General features: G+C 46.2%; 1 protein-coding gene across 2 annotated transcripts in view; it reads left to right on the top strand.

The window, feature by feature from the left end:
- VWA8 (von Willebrand factor A domain containing 8) overlaps positions 1 to 8,978 on the top strand; it is a 381,245-nt gene extending 372,267 nt beyond the window's left edge. Inside the window, exons 43-45 of one of the 2 annotated variants that reach the window (XM_066237777.1) lie at positions 4,234 to 4,332; positions 5,309 to 5,547; positions 7,571 to 8,978. In XM_066237777.1, the coding sequence (XP_066093874.1) occupies positions 4,234 to 4,332; positions 5,309 to 5,547; positions 7,571 to 7,679 (447 nt within the window). In that variant the 3' untranslated portion in view covers positions 7,680 to 8,978. The remainder of the gene's footprint in view (positions 1 to 4,233; positions 4,333 to 5,308; positions 5,548 to 7,570) is intronic. The other variant, XM_066237778.1, reaches the window with a different exon arrangement.
- Positions 8,979 to 19,280: the final 10,302 nt, after the last annotated feature.

The following is a 19,280-nucleotide window of genomic DNA, read 5'->3' as shown; positions in this document are numbered from 1 at the left end:
GCTCCCAGGGCATATGTGGACCTCTTCCTTCCCTGCTTAGGCCATCTTCCCAGGGCAGACTGGCCAACGGTGTGAGCACCCAGGTCCGAGAGATGGCCAAGGGGCAGCTGTATGGAGGGGTGATGGTGTGTGGATGGGAGGGCTGGGTGTCCACACACGTGAGGAGCTGGTGGTGTGTGGGGTGATGGTGTGGGATGGAGCCGACTGTAGGAAAGAAAGTGATAGGCTGCAAGCCAGGGGCTCGTGCTGCCCACACTGCTATGTTCTATCAGAGAACTTCAACAACTGCAAACATTTGAAGTCTGATCCTAGCTTTTCAGGTCTTTATATATATTTATTACAGCTCTTAAATATTTGGACATCCTATGAGGGCCTTCATTAATAAACTTGTCTCTTCCAATTACAGTATACTTCTGTCCATTCCTAGTCTCTCTGCCTCCCTCTTAGTCCCAGAAAAAGGAGTGTCCCTCTTACTCCAAACTAGACCCTCTGACTCTGAACCTGACCCTCTCCCCCACTGCCTCCACTCTGCCCCCGGGGAAAATGAAGACACCTCTGCCCCAGCCATCCTCTGGATGCTGTTCTAGTTCTCTTTTTATACCACAAAGCTGCTTCTGAAATTGTCCCCCAGAAGTCGCCATTGAGTCTGATGCAAAAGGTCCTTTGTCCTCATTCTCCTTGATTAAGTCAGCACAGTTGCGCAACCACTTCCCGAAACTCACACTGGTTCCAGGCTGCGTCCTGCTCTGGCCCCGCTCTCTCCTCAGCTCTGTGTCTGTCTCCCGCTCCCCCAAGGGGTTGGGGTCCGCTGCCCTCCCTTCCTCTGTGCTCACCCTGGGAAGCTGTGTGTCCCCCTCCTGGGGATGACAGCCCCACAGTTGACTACATTGGATAGATTTCTTCTCCTAGGCCTCCCTGAATGCATGATTTCAGCGGGTCTAAAATAGAACTCATCTTCCCCAAAAGCCTAATTGCCTTCTGGCTTCCTATTTTTGCATAGAAATTATTTCAACAGGAATTTTTCTACTTTTCATTTTAAATACAATGGTTTCAGTTATATTGTGGGTTGTTTTTTTGTCTGCTAGCTTAGGCTAACCACCATTTATCCCAGGGGTCCCCAAACTTTTTACACAGGGGGCCAGTTCACTGTCCCTCAGACCGTTGGAGTGCCAGACTATAAAAAAAAACAACTATGAACAAATCCCTATGCATACTGCACAAATCTTATTTTAAAGTAAAAAAACAAAACGGGAACAAATACAATATTTAAAATAAAGAACAAGTAAATTTAAATCAACAAACTGACCAGTATTTCAATGGGAACTATGGGCCTGCTTTTGGCTAATGAAATGGTCAATGTTCGGTTCCATATTTGTCACTGCTAGCTGTAACAAGTGATATGACGCGCTTCCGGAGCCGTGACGCATGCGTCCTGCGTCACTGGAAGTAGTACTGTACGTGAGCGATGCCATGCTTTGTGGCGCCGCCACATACAGTACTCTAGGAGCACAGGATGTGGTCATCTTTCACTGACCACCAATGAAAGAGGTGCCCCTTCCGGAAGTGCGGTGGGGGCCGGATAAATGGTCTCAGGGGGCCGCATGTGGCCCGCGGGCCGTAGTTTGGGGACCCCTGATTTATCCCATGATTGCTGGGGGTTAGGGGGGGCCGCGAAATACATTTCAACTTCCAAACAGCTTCTTTGTAAAAGAATGTAGCCCACATGGGAAAGGAAATCTTCCCGTTGGCCCCGCCTCATTGCAGATATTCTCAAAGCGTTTGGGCAATAGACACACCAGGTGAACTCATGGAGACTGAAATTCACAGAAGAATCAGATACAGGCTCACCTTCAAAGAACTCGCCAGTTAAAAAGGAAGACATGTAAAGAAATAATTGCATTCCCCCACAACACCTAGAGAAGTGTGTTGCACATGGTAGGTGTTCAAAGGGCAGCTGTTGACTGGTGGTCAGTTGGTGAATGGACAGTAGTGATCCTTCAGCATTTTGTGCCATAGCACTTCAAGTTCTCCCTAAAATCTTTTGTCCCAGACCCACACTCAGGATTTTCTTTGTGGATGCCCTATTGCCCAAATCCCCTGAGGTCTGTTCTAACCTTTCTATTGGCCTTAGAGGGAGGTGAGAGGGGAGGGCATTTGGAGGTAAACTCAACAGTTGAAGAGAACCATCCTGCCCGATTTTAGTTTGCCTTAGGTCCCAAACCTTGTTCAGATTCTGCAAAAGAATCGCAACTTGCTCTCAGCTGTAGTCTTTGCTCAACAGAGAGGACTTCTCATGTAAATTATGAAACAGAAAAATTAAAGGTATTTTTTAAATTGAAAAATATACATTATACACTGTCAAGTTGCAAAGTGGTTATAAAATCAAGTGAACAATGTTATCCATTTTTATTAAAAATTATGTTAATGTAGTCCTGGCTGGCTGGCTCATTGGTAGAGCATGGGCCTGGCATGTGGAAGTCTCAGGTTCAATTCCCGGTCAGGGCACAGGAGAAGAGACCATCTGCTTCTCCACCCCTCCCCCTTCTCTTTCTCTTTCCATCTCTCTCCATCTTTCTCTCTTCCTCTCCTGCAGCCATGGCTCAAATAAGCAAGTTGGCCCCAGGCAGGTGCTGAGAATGGCTCCATGGCCTGCCTCAGGCACTAAAATAGCTCAGTTGCCAAGCAATGAAGCAGCAGCCCCAGATGGGCAAAGCATCAGCCCCAGATGGAGGTTGCCAAGTAGATCCTAGTCAGGGTGCATGCAAGAGTCTGTCTCTCTGCCTTACTGCCTCTCACTTGATTAAAAAAAATTATGTTGTTGTAAATGTACAACTTTGTACACATATAGTGAAAGGAAATACAAGTCTAGAAACTTAGATAACAAAATATCAACAGAGATTATCTTTAAGTAATGAGATTATGGATACTTTTTACTTTCTTTTTGTGCTTTTCTATATTTTTACAGTAAATATGTTTCACTTTATATTCATAAAATAAAAATAAAAAGCACATGTAAGTATGCTGTGTGACAAATTACCACCAGCACAGCAGTTTAAAGCAAGACCCACTTACTGCCCCACAGTTGATGGGAGTCCAGGCAAGTAGTTCCTCCATGTTCTCTGCTTGGTCTCATGAGGCTGAAACCAGGGTGTGAGCCAGGTTGGGCTCTTTACTGGAGGCTCTAGGGAAGAACCTGCTTCTAAGTCCATTTATTTCTTGTTTCTGTTCTTCTTTTTTTCAAAAGAAAGAGAGAGAGAAGCATTGATTTGTTGTTCCATTTTGTTATGCATTAATTCATTCATTGGTTGGTTCTTGTATATGCCATGACCAGAGATTGAACCCCAACCTTGGTGTAGCAGGACAACAGTCTAACCAACTGAGCTACCCAACAAGCTACCCGGGTCTCCAAGATCACTTAGATTGTTGGCAAAATTTGGTTCCCTGTGGTTGAAAGACTAAGGTCCCTGTTTCCTTGCTGGCTCTCAGCCAGGGTTGCTCCTCGATGCCACTCTCGGCACCTTGTTCCATGACCCCTCCACGTCAGACACAGATAACTCACACATGTCAAATCCCCCTGTGCTTTAAATCTCTCTATCTTTCTCTTCTACTACCAGCCAGAAAAAAACTCTGCTTTTAAAGTGCTTGCATGATTAGATTAGGCCCACCTCGATCATCTCCTTTTTGGTCATCTCCCAACTCAAAGTCAACTGATTAGTAACTTTAAATACATCTTCAACTCCCCTTTGCTACATAAGGTAACATAAGTGATATCCCATCATATTCACAACTCTTGCCCCACTAAGGGAAGAGCATTATATGGGCTAAACCAAGGGGCAGGAATCTTAAGGCCCGCCTTAAAATTCTGCCTACCACAATGTGTGTGTGTGTGTGTGTGTGTGTGTGTGTGTGTGTGTGTGTGTGTCTGCGCACGTGTGCGCGTGCACATGTGTGTGATTTTTTAAATTCTCCCCTTAAAGTTAAGAATGGAATTCTTGGTGGCCCCTGAAGCCCTCATCACACTTTCTGCCTCCTGCTGGAGAGCAGAGACCACACGAGAGGATGGACCAAAAGTGAAGTGACCTGGAATTTGTTTGCCTTTCTTGGTAAACACATATCTGTCTCTCCACACTTCTCCATGGCCATATGTTGAGCAGTCTGGACAATAACAGACCAAATAGTCGGGGGCTCGTAAGTCCAATGACAATTCTGACTCTCTGATTCTCTTGCCTGTAGTACGACATCGCTGGACACTCTGGAGATGACTATAACATTGATCTAGTTCCTATTAACAAAATCCCCAAGGACAACAAGCAAAGACTAGAAATTCTGAAGGTAAATACATTCAGTTACCTCTATCATTTGAAAACTTCCACCAGGTTAGGCAAAGTATCTTCTGGTCACTGAAAAAAATCACTGAAGAAACAGAGATACAGGAAAGAAAAAGACTTTCTGTTTCACAAATATTCAAACTGAGAAAATAGTTGTGCCTAAAATCCTTTTCTCCACCATATAAAATTGAAACCTCATTCCCTATGTCTCTTTCAGATACTTGCATTGTATCTGGATTCTATAGCCTGGGTCACCTCCTATATTCTGTACAATTCTTCCCAGCCCCTTAGATATTTCAGTAGAAAGAGAAAAATAACCCCTTTTAATGTACTCTGTAACCCTAACTTTGTGTTTCTTAGTATTTTTAATGATAAATTCAGTTTCACATACTTAGATCTACAATAAAACACACACACCGTGATTTTAATGTAAATTTCCTCTGTTGCTATTGATGTAAGTACACTGTTGAGTATTACAAGTTTGTTTACTGGCCATTAACCATTCCTTATTTTTCTCCTGTGTTATCTTACTCCTCTGGTGTGATACCCAGTTTTATATTTTCTAACAATTTCTCACTTTAAATGGCTACTGAGTTTTAAAAGTTAAATTCCAACTGGGATAGTTTTGGAACACTTCCTGTTTCTAACAAAAGTCTTCACCACATACAAATATTACCACCGTGAGCTGTGTGTTGCCCCCTCTGGTGCCAACTAAACAGAACTCACTCCGAGACTTCTTATTCATGTATAGTAATGGGTATATGTGTATTTTCATGGTCAATAGAAGAATTGTCATGTTTGTTGAAAAAGGCATTTCTTACCCCTGGAATGGGGATATATAAGTGTATATACCTCCATTACTGGTGAGATAAGGCAGGTGAAACACTTGGAACAATGTGAGATAGTATATATAGTAAGATGCTATATTGACTCTGCTGAATATTCAACAGAGTCTTTTGTGCAACATCTCTTACCTCTAGACGATGCATGCCCACGCTCAGTTCTGCATGAGTGGGGACCACACATTGGAGGGGACAGAGCATGCCATCAAGGATATTGTCAAAGAAGAAGCTGATGAGTACTTTGTCATCGTCTTGAGCGACGCAAACCTGTCACGATATGGAATACATCCTGCCAGGTTTGCCCAGATCCTGACAAGCAACCCTCAAGTAAATGCTTTTGCCATTTTCATTGGATCCTTGGGAGATCAAGCCACCAGGTAAGTGTTACCCCATCATACAGCAAAGGACAGATGTAGAGATACTTGGGTCCCTGACACATATCATTTCATGGGCCTAGCATCTTGCGGGTCAGTGGGGGAGATGGAGGAAAATGGACACTAGCATTGCTGCCCTGAAGGAGCTGACAGTCCGGTTGAGAGGCTGTGATATTCCTGCTTACATGTGGATGAACAATAATCATTGTAAATCAAGTGTTTTTCAGTATTGAAACTTACCAACAATAAAATAAATAGCAAATTGACTTGTCCACTAGTAAATTAAACAGTCTCTTACATATTTTCCACTTTACATCTAGGTCCCAAGCTCAGATCCAATCAGTTCATATTCAAATCATATCAAAGTAGCAAACATCTACTATTTTTCTCACATAAAAGATTGAGTGTCTATATAATGTATATAGATACATGCAAACATATAGGAATAATATATCATTTGTATCTATATATACATACATTTATATAGACAAATATATACATACACACATATGGATATGAAATATATAAGTGTATATACCTCCATTACTGGTGAGATAAGGCAGGTGAAACACTTGGAACAATGTGAGATAGTATATATAGTAAGATGCTATATTGACTCTGCTGAATATTCAATAGAGAAATTTATGGTCAGACAATAAATACAATTGTGGACAATCAGAAAACAGAGACCTGGAAACACTCAATAACTTAAACACACTAACAGTTTTCTTTTTGAATTACAAACAGAAAGAGCTCATGTTTTTTTATCTGCTTAAAATACCTGTAAGAAACAGAAAACACAAGTGAAACTATATGTCCTCCCTCACCGAAAAATAATTCCTGCCTAAAACTCAAAAGGCCACTGCCTGTCTGTTCCTCTGCCTCTTCTACCTGCCGTCCTCTGGTTCAGAATCCTGTGTAGGCTAGGAAATGTCTGTGTCCCGAGTGCTGGCATCTTCCCTTTCTGTTCCCTTCCCTGTGCTGCAGGATTGCAGAGCAAGGTGAAGAACAGACTTAATATCATGTCATTACAATCACTTTATTACTTTGCGTTTTTCTCAGTTTTGTGTGTTAGCCTTTTCTAGAACTTCCATGTCCTGGAACACAAACCGTGCCTTTCCTACTCAGATTTTCTTCACTACCAGCCCAATGTTAGGCGGACAGCAAGCTCAGGCAAATGAGCTGAAATAGCTATTTTGTCTTTCTAGTGAACAGATCCTGTTTGAATACTTAAGAAAGCACAATAATACCCTTGTGGTTTCCTAGGGAAATGGTCCAACATTCACTGGCAAAAGATATGTTGCAGAATTAGCTGGTCTACAGGGCATGCCAAATGTATGATACTACACAGGATGGTTGACGTTTATTAAATGTCATTCGAAAACCAAACTTTGTTGGCACAGTGAAAGGAGGCGTTCTTTTGGATAGAATTGTGTCTTACACTTTTATTGCCTTCAAAAATGGTCCTTTGTTCCAAATGACAAATTGGCATTTAAAAAACTATCGTAAGCCTATGTAGCCTTGGTGCCATTGAAGCAGCAATCGCATAAGTCAAGTTGCATTGCACACTGTGTGGTGTGTGGCAGAAAGCGGAGAGAGCCCGCGGGGGCTGCCTGGACCCAGCTTTCACGGCCCGTTTTCTACGGCAGGGAAAGCGCTTAGAAGTTCAGTGTGAGGCCAGCACAGTCGCTGGGCCCAGGTGAGCTCATCTCACATCGATTCCTAAGGCTCTGTACTGTCAAGGGAATAGAAGATACCAGAAAATAGCAGCAATAAAAGGAAGAAACTTTTTTTCCCAAATGCACTGATTTTCTTCCTGCGAAGTTCACTGCTTTCCATATGCTCTCCCTGTTGTTCTTAAGAACTTTCATTGCCAAGTGACAGGCGACTCGATTTCAAGCAGGGCAAGGCATTAGGAAGTAAAATCTTCCTTTCCTAAGAAACTGCTTGGATGCTGGTGGTTTGGGGGAACGGAAGGGGAGCCCCAATTTGCAGTGGTAATTTTTTTCCCTTTCCATCCGGGCAGGCTTCAGAGGACTTTACCAGCTGGCCGGTCTTTCATTGCCATGGATACCAAGGACATCCCTCAGATCCTGCAGCAGATCTTTACCTCCACCATGTTGTCTAGTATTTAAGAAGTGCCCCTCCTCACCCTCATCCCCGGAATTTGCAATAAGATAGGAGTAACGAGGACTCTGAAGAAGCGGAGATGGTTACGTTGGAGCCGTGCAGGGACTTGGCTAACTGGCATCCCAGGCTCTTCCCACACTTGCCCAGTAATCAGAGTTCAGAAAAGAATCCAGAAGGAGGCTTGTGCTTGGAAATGTACAACTGTTGATAGGTTTACAAATAACTAGAGGAAGCCAGTTGATCTGCGGTCTATAAAAGGTGATGGTTAAAGGAAGGTGGTTTGACAACTGTGCTGCTTAGTTCATTCCCAAAAGCCTGAGGGGAAGAGAATACCTAGCTTTTGCCTTAACACATCATCTGGTCACCTGAGACAATAGAAGTGACCCCATTAAACTAAGCCCTTGATGCCACATTCTGACACTGAGATACAACAGGTCTGCACAAATCCACCCAACCTGCTTCTATCCAGTAATTTTTTTCTCCCCCACTTCGTGCTGCCCAACAATGACGTTACAGTATTAAGTCCGCTGAAAAGTCCTTTGAGCAGCAGTATTTTATAAAAGTTTGGATTTTCTCAGTAATTCCATTTCCATGGCCAAAACCAAAAGGAATCAAAAGATCCTTGGATTGCTTCCTTTCCCACCTGACTTTTAAAAGGTCCTTGAGATAATAAAGAGCAAGAGCTCTATTCTCTGTGCTGCCGGCCGTGGAAGGGAGAGGGTGTCTGGCCGCGAGTTCCTGCTCCTTCCTGTCAGTGCTTCTCAAAAGCTTTCTACTACTCCCTTCTGGTTTCTAAAATGCAGTGCTCAAAATAACAAATGCTCATATTTTTACTTACAGTAAAAACAAGGTAGCATGTTTGAACAGAATGATCACTGGAAATGTCTTCAGCTGTTTAGAAAAATACTCTTTTCAAGCTTCATTCTTTTTCTTTCAAAGTTTACCATACTTCCACCCCATCTTGGGCTGACCTCTGTTTATCAAGAGGCTCCATGTCACTTTGTTTAAAATCAAATGCTTCAGCCGAACTCAGTGTCTCTTCAACCATATAATAAAACAGTTCCTCTTCACTCTTGATGGCAAAGTCAGAAGCACCAATGTCTGTGCCTTCTTATAAGGTGGAAAAACTAGGCTCGTTAATAATGTTATCTTATTCACTCATACATATATATTGTAGTGAAATTGTACAGATCCCTTTCATTTAATTAATTAGAGGAAATGAGAAAAAAGATAACACTCATTTGTTCCACCACCCCGTCTCTTTATCCACTGTCAAAGAAATAAAAGTAATCAGATTTCCAATACAGTGTTGCCCAGTGAGTGTGTGTGACATGTCTTGTTTTTCCAACCAGTTTGCCATATGTGTTGAATCATCCAATGATGTGAACAATTACAATCCAGTAAGTACCTTTAAATATGTAGTGACACTCACAATAGGACTATAAACAACAGCAGCTAACGTTCACTTACTATGCGCCAGGTGTGCTAAGTGAGTTCACGGAGCAGTCCATTCGGTCTGCACAGCAATGCATGCAAAACAGACACTTTTCACCTCATTTTACAGATAGGGAAATTGAGGCTCAAAGAACTTCAGTCACTTTCCCAAGATTCCCAATATTGGACTATTGACTATTCATTGTACTACTAAAATCCTCAGTTCACAAATAAGGAAACTGAGTCTTAGGGAAGTTCAAGAAAATAGACCATGTCAGGCAGGCACAGAGCTGGAGCATGCTGGTCACTCTCATGCTTCATTAGTGTGTGTGTGTATGTGTGTGTGTGTGTGTGTGTGTGTGTGTGTGTGGTCTGTACCTGCCCTGGTATCTTCCCCACTACCTTCTTGCAAACCTAGATGGCAAGCTCTTGGTGCCTTTTTCTTCTTTCTCCCAGTACAGTGCCTCTCCCTGTACCCTGACCCCGTTTCATGGAGGTCTCTCCTGTCCTTGGTACTCAAACTCTCTGTACACATCCCGGCGCTCAGAGGCAGGTATGGGACACTGCTGGAAGGACCTTTCTGATGCTCCTGCCTGGCACAGCAGCAAGCTGAGGACCTTCCCGTCCAAGTGGCAGCTTCACCCCTCGGGGTGCCCCTCTGCCAGAGGGTCACAGCCCCAGAAAGACTTTAGAAGTCTAATCTAAGAGTGATCGACAGAACAGCTTTTCAACACATCTCCCCCACGTGTAACTGCCCGAGTGAGCAGAAGTCAATTTTTCAACAAGGAAAGAATGTTTTCAAGTAATTTAATTTACCCTCCCCCATTGGCATCCTTCGCAATTTTTATTTACAAACAAACAAACAAAACCATGTAACTCCCGGCTTTTCTGATTTGTGAAAGAGAAAAATGATGGCAGAGGGGCGTGGAAAATGAGAAGATGAAGGGTTTTGTTTTCACTTCTTGCAATACCTAAGAAATCTGTGCCTTTATTATTAAATGCACTTAATTATGAGCCACTCCAAGCTGTTCCCAGGCCCTTCTTGGGACCAGGACGTTATAATAAGTGCATTGTGTGCCTCAGGGGGGTTCTCTTGAAAGGCGCCTAACCCTGTCTCCTCTCAGTAGTGAGCCCCCGTAATGCTGAGAAGGTTCATTGTTGTCCGTGAGCAGCCAGGAGGAATAATGCTGTGAATAGCCACAGTATATGGTGTGTGCTCCCCCTGGACCCCTTCTGTGCCCCAGGAAAATGACCTCATCACACATGGGACAGCTCGAGCACAGCCACAGAAGTGGATCAGAGCGGGAGGACTTGAGCCTACCACGTGTTTGAAATGAATCATCTAACTCTTTAGACCCTTTCCTGTGAACTGTCAGAAGAGGAGGAATCCATCAATGCCAGCAAGATTTTCCCTAAACAAATTCTAAGGCCCTGAAAGCACTTGAGAAGTGGCTTTCTGTAGACAGCATGGGCAGTGTTCCTGAAAGGTCAGCTCCAGGGGCTGCAGCCCTTCCCCCACCTGGCTCCTTCCTGCGCCTGTCAGACCAGCTGCAGTTACATCTCTCAGTGACAGAGCAGGGAGGTATGGGACTAGGGGGGCAGGAGCGGTGGTCGCTTGTTTATTATGTTTCTTCCTAATTTGTTTCTAACAATTGCAATTATAAGAGATATTCTACAAATTCTAAGCTGATATCTCCTGGCTGGACAACTTTTTCTGGAATTACATCTCAGGAATAATCAAATGTCCACTTGTATTTAGTATATTGTACCCAGCATTTTCACCTTATTAAGAATAAAATGTCTGCTTTTTAACAATTACTCCAACCGGTAACACAGATGACTTTATAAAATACTTAGATGTAGAGTCTCGCTTCCTACCAATTTCTGGTCAGGGCTGTCGCATAAAGTTCTTGCCGATGGCCTTTCCTCACCTTTTCTCTGCGACTCACTGTGACAAAAGTCCAGCAGGTTCTGTACTGAAAAGACATCCCGTTGTGCCACCTGGCAGAGGGGACAATTTACAAACACTGGATAGAATTAGTCAGCAGAAAGAAAGTTCTAGGTGCAGCTCAGCTGTAAACTAGCTAAGCAAATGTGGGCTAATCACTCTGGGTCTCAATTCTCTCATCTAGAAATTTTAAAATTTGGATAAAATGATCTGTAACCAAAAGTCCCATGTTCCTGTCTTGCAGACAGTGAATGGCTTTGTTCCTCATTGTCTGACAAGAGCCAGATCATTTCAGTGTCCCCTTGTCTCCAGAGCCCCCCGCCCCCCATTGCACAGAGGATTTTGGCCCCTCTATCAATTGCCTGAGCACCAAGCGCGGCTGCGGACTGAAGATGCATTCTCAAAGTTACGGAACTATCACTAGAACTGGAAACGAGGGCTTCCCCTCATCAGCTGGACAGACATATCCATGGATAATTTTTGACCATTGTCTTTTTCTTTGCACTTGGCTGACTTTAAAGTAAAACTCCATATCCGTTGATCTGCACACTGAGATAAAAAAAAGGATGAAGAATTGGAAAACTACTGTGTGCCCAGAGCTGACCTTTGTGCACGGCTGAACAATGTGCAATTGTGTGTGTGGTTTTTTTTAATTGTTAAATCCTGTAAATAAAATTCTCCTCCAGAGGGGGGAACACAAGCCAGGCAGAGCTGTCAGGCCGAGGGTGATGTGACACTTCTCGAGCCTCAGCGCCGTCTGGAGTACCACCTTCCGACACACACAGTCTGTTCTTGCACAGCCCTGCACACTGGCTCTGGAATGCCAGTGTTACATAATTGTAAATTGAGTGGTGCTTGTGGTATTTGGCTACTCAGAGCAAAGTATAACACTCCTTTAAGGTGGTTTAGATCCAGAGGGTGTCAAGAACAATGTGTTCTCTCTAAGAAATCTCATCAAAGGACAGAACCTCTAAGGAGCCACTAGGCCTGGTCCTCGCCCTCGACAGGCACCAGAGCCTCTTGAGTCTTCCCTCTTCTCCCAGGCTTCAATGAAAGGGTTTTGGGACCTCCTTCTCTGTCTCTAAAGGAAAAAATCAAAGTGTTTGGCAATAAATTCTGGCCCTGAAGATGGTGGGTACGACCCCAGAGGAGTTTCAGAATATAAGGATTTATTAAACTTACATGTCACTCTGAAACATTAGTAATGGCAACTGGAGCTTGACCTGGGGACGGAAGGAACAGTGTCTGTCGGAACATCCCAAAGCAGGTTTGTCTCCTAATGCAGCCAGAATATGGCAAGACAATAATGAGCTTGTCAAGAACGTTCTATGTGATTGGTCTCATGATATTATACTTGAAGCCTTAGTCATTGGAACAAAGGAAAAAAACAGTCTACAGCAGTGGTCCCCAACCTTTTTTAGGCCACGGACTGGTTTAATGTCAGAAAATATTTTCACGGAGGGCCTTTAGGGTGGGAATGAATAAATGTATCACGTGACCGAGACAAGCGTCAAGAGTGAGTCTTAGACGGATATAACAGAGGGAATCTGGTCATTTTTTAAAAATAAAACATCATTCAGACTTAAATATAAATAAAATGGAAATAATATAAGTTATTTATTCTTTCTCTGCGGACCAGTACCAAATGGCCCACGGACTAGTACCGGTCCACGGCCCAGGGGTTGGGGACCACTGGTCTACGGTGTGTACTCAGGGCGTTAAGGTTGGGATTTCAAATGCAATGTATGTATAGCAGTGGATACTGAGGCTAATGTAATGAGGCTGACCATTTCTTCATTCCAGCACAAATTAAGAAGTCTTCGTTGGCCTCCAGGAATAGAGTGAGCCTCAGCAAAGCTAGCTGGTCCATTTCCTTTTACAAAAGATTTTCTGGCCCACATGAAATTCAGCCCTAACCATGCTGGCCCAGAAAAAAGCACTCATGGGGCGCAGTGGAAATCAAATAGCAATACTGAGGAAGCCTGTTGACTAGCCTTGGCCTTGCCTTCAGGGCAGGGGCGGGGGGAGGGGAGGGGAGAGCGGAGTTCCCACAGAGCCTGTGGCTGGTGAGAAATCGGAGGGTCTGTGCAACAAGCCAGATCCCGGATTTTGCAGTGTTATGCATGGAAAATAGAAAGGGAGGGTGACAAAGGGTATCCGGGAAGGCCCAGGGCTTAGTTAATGGCCGTGTGGGCTGGGAATCACAGCTATTTATGTTGCAGTTGATAAAGAAGGGGGTCTCTCTGGAAAATGTCCTTCAGGTCCCCAGTGCTTTTTAACAGCTATTTTCCAGGCTGGTGGAATATGCACATTCATACTCTGCAGCGTAAGCCCAGAGATCTGACGGTCACCATGTGATGCCCGAACTGAATCTCGCTGTCTCTGGCCTCGCATGGAGACTGGAAGCAGGAATGCTCGCTGCAGAGGTGGGAGACTGTAGCCGCTCTGCAGACCCGCCTGAAAGCAGACATTCAGTCACTTGGCTGGAATACAGCTCCACACAGCTGGCCTGGCTCCTTGCCCCCTAACATCTGAAGTCTGTCTTTGGAGTGGTGTTTCTCAGCGAGAGGGGCTTCTCCTTTTAAATACGAATAGCCCCGAGAGGCTATCCATCATGCACATCTCGGTTTGAATTCCTTCATTCACATGCCTTCCTCCTAGCCCCAGCTGAGATGAAGGCCCTCAGACAGAAACTGTGAGGGAGGCCAGGAGGCAGAAGCTGGGGGTCTGGAAGGGGGGCATTTACAGCTCAGAGCATCACCCAAGCGGAGGACTGAGTCTGGGACACAAGGTGAGGGCACAAGAGCTGGGCTTGTAGGGAGCGTCATTCTTGCTTCGGGCAATGGATTTGGCCTCTCTCCTTCGGGAGCACTCACGGAAGGGCTGTCAGGTGTGGATGGGGAGCACCTAAGTTCTCTTCGGTCTTGCTTTTTTACAGACAGTAGATTTCCACTTGTATGGTGCCCTCCCTTTCCTGGACACTCTGCCTGACATCTGGGCTGTGCCAGGAGGTGTTTCCCTGGCGGTGATCAAAGGCTTCCACCTACAAGGCCTCTCAACACTGGGCACCCACCCTCAGCCCTGGGCCATGTCCCTGGGGAAGTGAACAAATCTGAGCTTTTTACTCCTAGGTTTGCCAAGGAAGGATCCTGCCTTGTGCTGTGGGCCTTTTGAAAGAGACTTTATAGCCCCGAGAGGCCACAACCTTTATTAAAACCACCTCCCTCCTCTGAAGGCAGGGCTGATCTGGGCCCCGTGGGGCAACACCGCGTGTCACCGGAAGTTCTTGTGGGAAGAGCTTGGAATTTCTGAGCTCCGTCCTGGGAAAGACTGAACTGCGGTCGGCCTGAGCCCCTCTAACTCACAGCGTCCCTCTCTGGAGCGAGTGTTGTGTGCACTTCAGTGGGGCCGCCTCTACAAGGAGGTTTTATGAAGTGTTTGTAATTCAGCCTTTAGGAAGAAGCTGTTATGTAATAGTTTCTAAAAACCCGTAGTATTATTACTTTAGCTCTAAAATAATAAGTCCTCTGAAAAATGAACGTGGCTTCTTAAAGAAAATACCTCTTTTTTGTCCTTGAAGACAGTTCTGTTTTCCTCTTCTTATAAGGAAAACCAGACTTTTTACTGAGATGTAATTGGCATACGACATTATATTAGTTTCAGATGTACAACGTAATGATTCAGTATATGTATACATTGCACAGCAATAACTACAGTAAGTCTAGTTAACATCCATCACCATAAACACAAGAAAAGCCAGTTTTGCATTTTCTGATCCTTGCTCTGCCAACGACCTCCCTCCCCTTCATGACTACCATCCCCAAAGCTCTTATAAGTAAAGACCATGACATCAATTTCCTTCTTAAAATCACTTCAGCTCCTCCCCAGGATGATCTGATTTCCTGTCATTTAGACATCATTAAATCAGACTGTCCCACTCAGGCCTGTGAATAGGCCGCATGGATGGAACCCTGAGTGTATCTGTAAGTCACAGGAGCCGAAGGAGGAGCACAGAAGGCAGAGAGGTGTGGACATTGGTGATGAGGAGACTCACCCTCCTTTCTGCGATCAGACCCATCCCTCCCATGCTACAGCACCAGCACCAGCACCAGCACCAGCACTGGCACCAGAGAAACACCAACACAGCTCTGCATGGTACAGGCTTAGAGTTGATGGGAACTACCCCTCCAAGCCCCGTGAATTGGGGTAAGTTTCCCGGCCACTCTGAGCATCAATCAGTTTTCTCACTTCTAAGATGAGAATAATAATCCTGTATCTCAGAGTTTATGTGAAGATCAAAATAAATTAACAAAATCACCTCATTAACAGAAAGTGCTATTCAGTTCAAGAGGCATTTAGCTTTAGGACCGAGAGGGAAATGGTCCCTCAGGAAGTGAAGGTCTGTTGGAATAATTTTGTGTGGGGACCAAGACAGTCTTGGGCTCATTCAAACACCCCAGATGGAGCCTAGAGCAGCCACCCCTCAGGGTGAATGAGGTAGGGGCCAAATCAAGGAAAATCAAAGCAGAGTGGCAGAGGGTGTGGGGCAGGCGATGGGAGGCCACTCAGCTCTATAAGTCTATGGACCTCCGGGACAGTATGAAGCCCGTGTCCTCTAATGGGATTGTGATCATGAATTTTTTTCCTGATCATAACTTTTTCGCAGATTCTGCCATCGCCTGTCTGGGTGAGGTGAGGTGAATGGCCTTTCTTAGGTGTGGCCCCAAGTAGCTTGCACAGCATCCACGAGTGTCCCTTTGGAAGGCTGTTAGCCCTGGAACTACAGGTAAGTTCCTCTGGGATGCCACCCTGGCCTGTACCCCTTCCTCAAACCCTGGGAAAGACCCCTGACCCAGCCACGTATTCAGATATCCTCCAAAACAACTGGACTCTGTAGTCAGTCCCTTCTTGGGGGGGGGACTAAAAAGGCTTAGAAGGCTAAGCTGGGGGTTCCATGTTCTGGCATAAGCAGGACAATAATAAAAATTATTATTCTTCAAAATCATAACTAACTCTTTTCTAGCACTTCCCTAGCGAGATACTTCCTAAGCACTTACATGAATACATTCATTAAGTCTTTATAACAGTTGCACGAGACAGGTACCATCGCTATTTCCATTTTATTTAGAAAGCAAAATCTATCATTAAAAAAATTTTTTTTCTTTAAGCACACTTGCTGATTAAGGGGGAGAGAAGCTCACAGGGAACCCTGAAAAATCTAAAAACCTGGCCATGGTTCCAGACCTGCCAATGCTTAGTTGCAATTCCTTTTGGGGTTCAGATGTACTCTCTTTCTCGGAGACCCACAAAATGCTCTGATATCCCCCAACACCTTGCTTTCACCATGTCAGCTTGGGAAGTGTGGCAAAGTCATTCACTGTCCACTGAATATCCCCCACCTGTCTCTGACCCCGGGCATTAGGTTGGGGCCATATGACTAGTTCTGCCACTCGCTCTAGGCTGTGACCGGAAGTGACATGTGTTAAGCACAGGCTGAAGTGTGTAAAGGCCTGCGTGCAGCCCCCCGGCTCCTCTTTGACAGAACTGAGGCGACAGAGAAAACAGTGTGACTTCAATGCCGTGGCTCCGAGGTGGCGTAGCATCCAGGAGCCCGGGTGACGGTGCAGAGCAGAGGCAACGCAGCATAAATGAGCAAGAAATAAACTTTTGACGAATTAAGCCGCTAACATTTCAGATTAATTTTATATAAAAGCTAGCTGCCTGACCTGTGGTGGCGCAGTGGATAAAGCTTTGACCTGGAACGCTGAGGTTGCCGGTTTCAAACCCTGGGCTTGCCTGGTCAAGGCACATATGGGAATTGGTGCTTCTTGCTCCTCCCCCTTTCTCTCGCTCTGTCTCCTCTCTAAAATGAATAAATAAAATCTTTTTAAAAAATTAGTTTAAAAAAATTATACAAAAGCCTAACACATAACTAATACAGGAGGTTTGCTTGTTCTTTTCCTCATAGCCAGATACTCCCAGATGGAAACAAAGACCAAAAAACCAAAGTAAAATTTAAATTGAAGAAAATAGCTCCTCGTGGCTAGACAGCTATTTAATTCAAGGACATATTGAGTCACCTCTGTGCAAGGTGCTCATAAAATGAGAGAAGCCCCCTCCCTAGGTGCTTACACTCAGCAGCTGAGCAGAGAAGACATGTTGCTGTGACCAGGAGAAATAGCACCCAGCAGGTGTGTCCCCCCCCCCAGTCACAGGCGCAGTGGGAATAGACATGTCGCTGTGACCAGGAGAAATAGCACCCAGCATGTGTGCCCCCCCCAGTCACAGGTGCAGTGGGAATAGACATGTCGCTGTGACCAGGAGAAATAGCACCCAGCATGTGTGCCCCCCCCCCCCAGTCACAGGTGCAGTGGGAATAGACATGTCGCTGTGATCAGGAGAAATAGCACCCAGCAGGTGTGCCCCCCCCCCCAGTCACAGGCGCAGTGGGAATAGACATGTCGCTGTGACCAGGAGAAATAGCACCCAGCAGGTGTGCCCCCCCCAGTCACAGGCGCAGTGGGAATAGACATGTCGCTGTGACCAGGAGAAATAGCACCCAGCATGTGTGCCCCCCCCCAGTCACAGGTGCAGTGGGAATAGACATGTCGCTGTGACCAGGAGAAATAGCACCCAGCAGGTGTGCCCCCCCCCAGTCACAGGCGCAGTGGGAATAGACATGTCGCTGTGACCAGGAGAAATAGCACCCAGCAGGTGTGCCCCCCCCAGTCACAGGCGCAGTGGGAATAGACATGTCGCTGTGACCAGGAGAAATAGCACCCAGCAGGTGTGCCCCCCCCAGTCACAGGCGCAGTGGGAATAGACATGTCGCTGTGACCAGGAGAAATAGCACCCAGCAGGTGTGCCCCCCCCCAGTCACAGGCGCAGTGGGAATAGACATGTCGCTGTGACCAGGAGAAATAGCACCCAGCAGGTGTGCCCCCCCCAGTCACAGGCGCAGTGGGAATAGACATGTCGCTGTGACCAGGAGAAATAGCACCCAGCAGGTGTGCCCCCCCCAGTCACAGGCGCAGTGGGAATAGACATGTCGCTGTGACCAGGAGAAATAGCACCCAGCAGGTGTGCCCCCCCCAGTCACAGGCGCAGTGGGAATAGACATGTCGCTGTGACCAGGAGAAATAGCACCCAGCAGGTGTGCCCCCCCCAGTCACAGGCGCAGTGGGAATAGACATGTCGCTGTGACCAGGAGAAATAGCACCCAGCAGGTGTGCCCCCCCCAGCCACAGGCGCAGTGGGAATAGACATGTCGCTGTGACCAGGAGACATAGCACCCAGCAGGTGTGCCCCCCCCCCAGTCACAGGCGCAGTGGGAATAGACATGTCGCTGTGACCAGGAGAAATAGCACCCAGCAGGTGTGCCCCTCCCCCCCCTCTCCCCCCCCAGTCACAGGCGCAGTGGGAATAGTCATGAGTTCGCACACTGTCTCATAACTGTTCTCACATCTGCCTGCCGTATCGTGGGGAGACACAGGGATCAAGTCTGGTTTGTCTTTGGCCTGGCCCTGGAAAAGTGGTCAAAAAACTGTTGTTGAATGGGTAGCTGTGGGATGCGGAGGGTCCCTCCGTGGTCTGGAGGTGGAACCCACACCGGCTCTCAAGGATGAGCAGGATTTTCCAGGGCCAAGAGGAGCAGTGGTGAGTCCCAGGGGAATAGCAGTTTGAGTGAAATCCTGAATGTGGAATGTTCCAAAAAGTAGCTGAGGTGGCAGCCTGCCTGTTTTCTGCTGCCACTGTCCAGCCAGGAATTTCAAAGTGAGGCCCAGCCCTAAAGAGCAGCCTTCCCTCCGAGCTCCCAGGGTGGCCCTGTGGGCCCTGCAGCTGCCAACCCCAGCCCAGACTGGCAGGGGGGAGGGGGAGGCCAGTGGGCAGCCCCAGCCCTCCTGGAGCCCTGAGTAATGACAGCTCAGTGGAGCAAGTCCCATTAACATGAGCCACTTCGTGATGTGGCTGTTTTGTTTTGCTTTGCATTTTTTTCTCCTTGGGAATGAGCTGAGAACCTTCTTTTACCCATGATTACAAGTTGGGTTGGTGATGAAAGGTCTGTGCCAGGCCAAAGGGGCCCTCTGGGAGGAGCTTTCACATTTGCAAGCCCTTTTGTTGAAAAGGCTTGTGCCTGACCTGTGGTGGCGCAGTGGATAAAGCGTCGACCTGGAAATGCTGAGGTCGCCGGTTCGAAACCCTGGGCTTGCCTGGTCAAGGCACA

Source organism: Saccopteryx bilineata, chromosome 6 (genome assembly GCF_036850765.1).
Source record: "Saccopteryx bilineata isolate mSacBil1 chromosome 6, mSacBil1_pri_phased_curated, whole genome shotgun sequence".
NCBI lineage: Eukaryota > Metazoa > Chordata > Mammalia > Chiroptera > Emballonuridae > Saccopteryx > Saccopteryx bilineata.
Note: the sequence above shows the minus strand (reverse complement) of the source record. Positions and strands in the feature narration are given on the sequence as shown.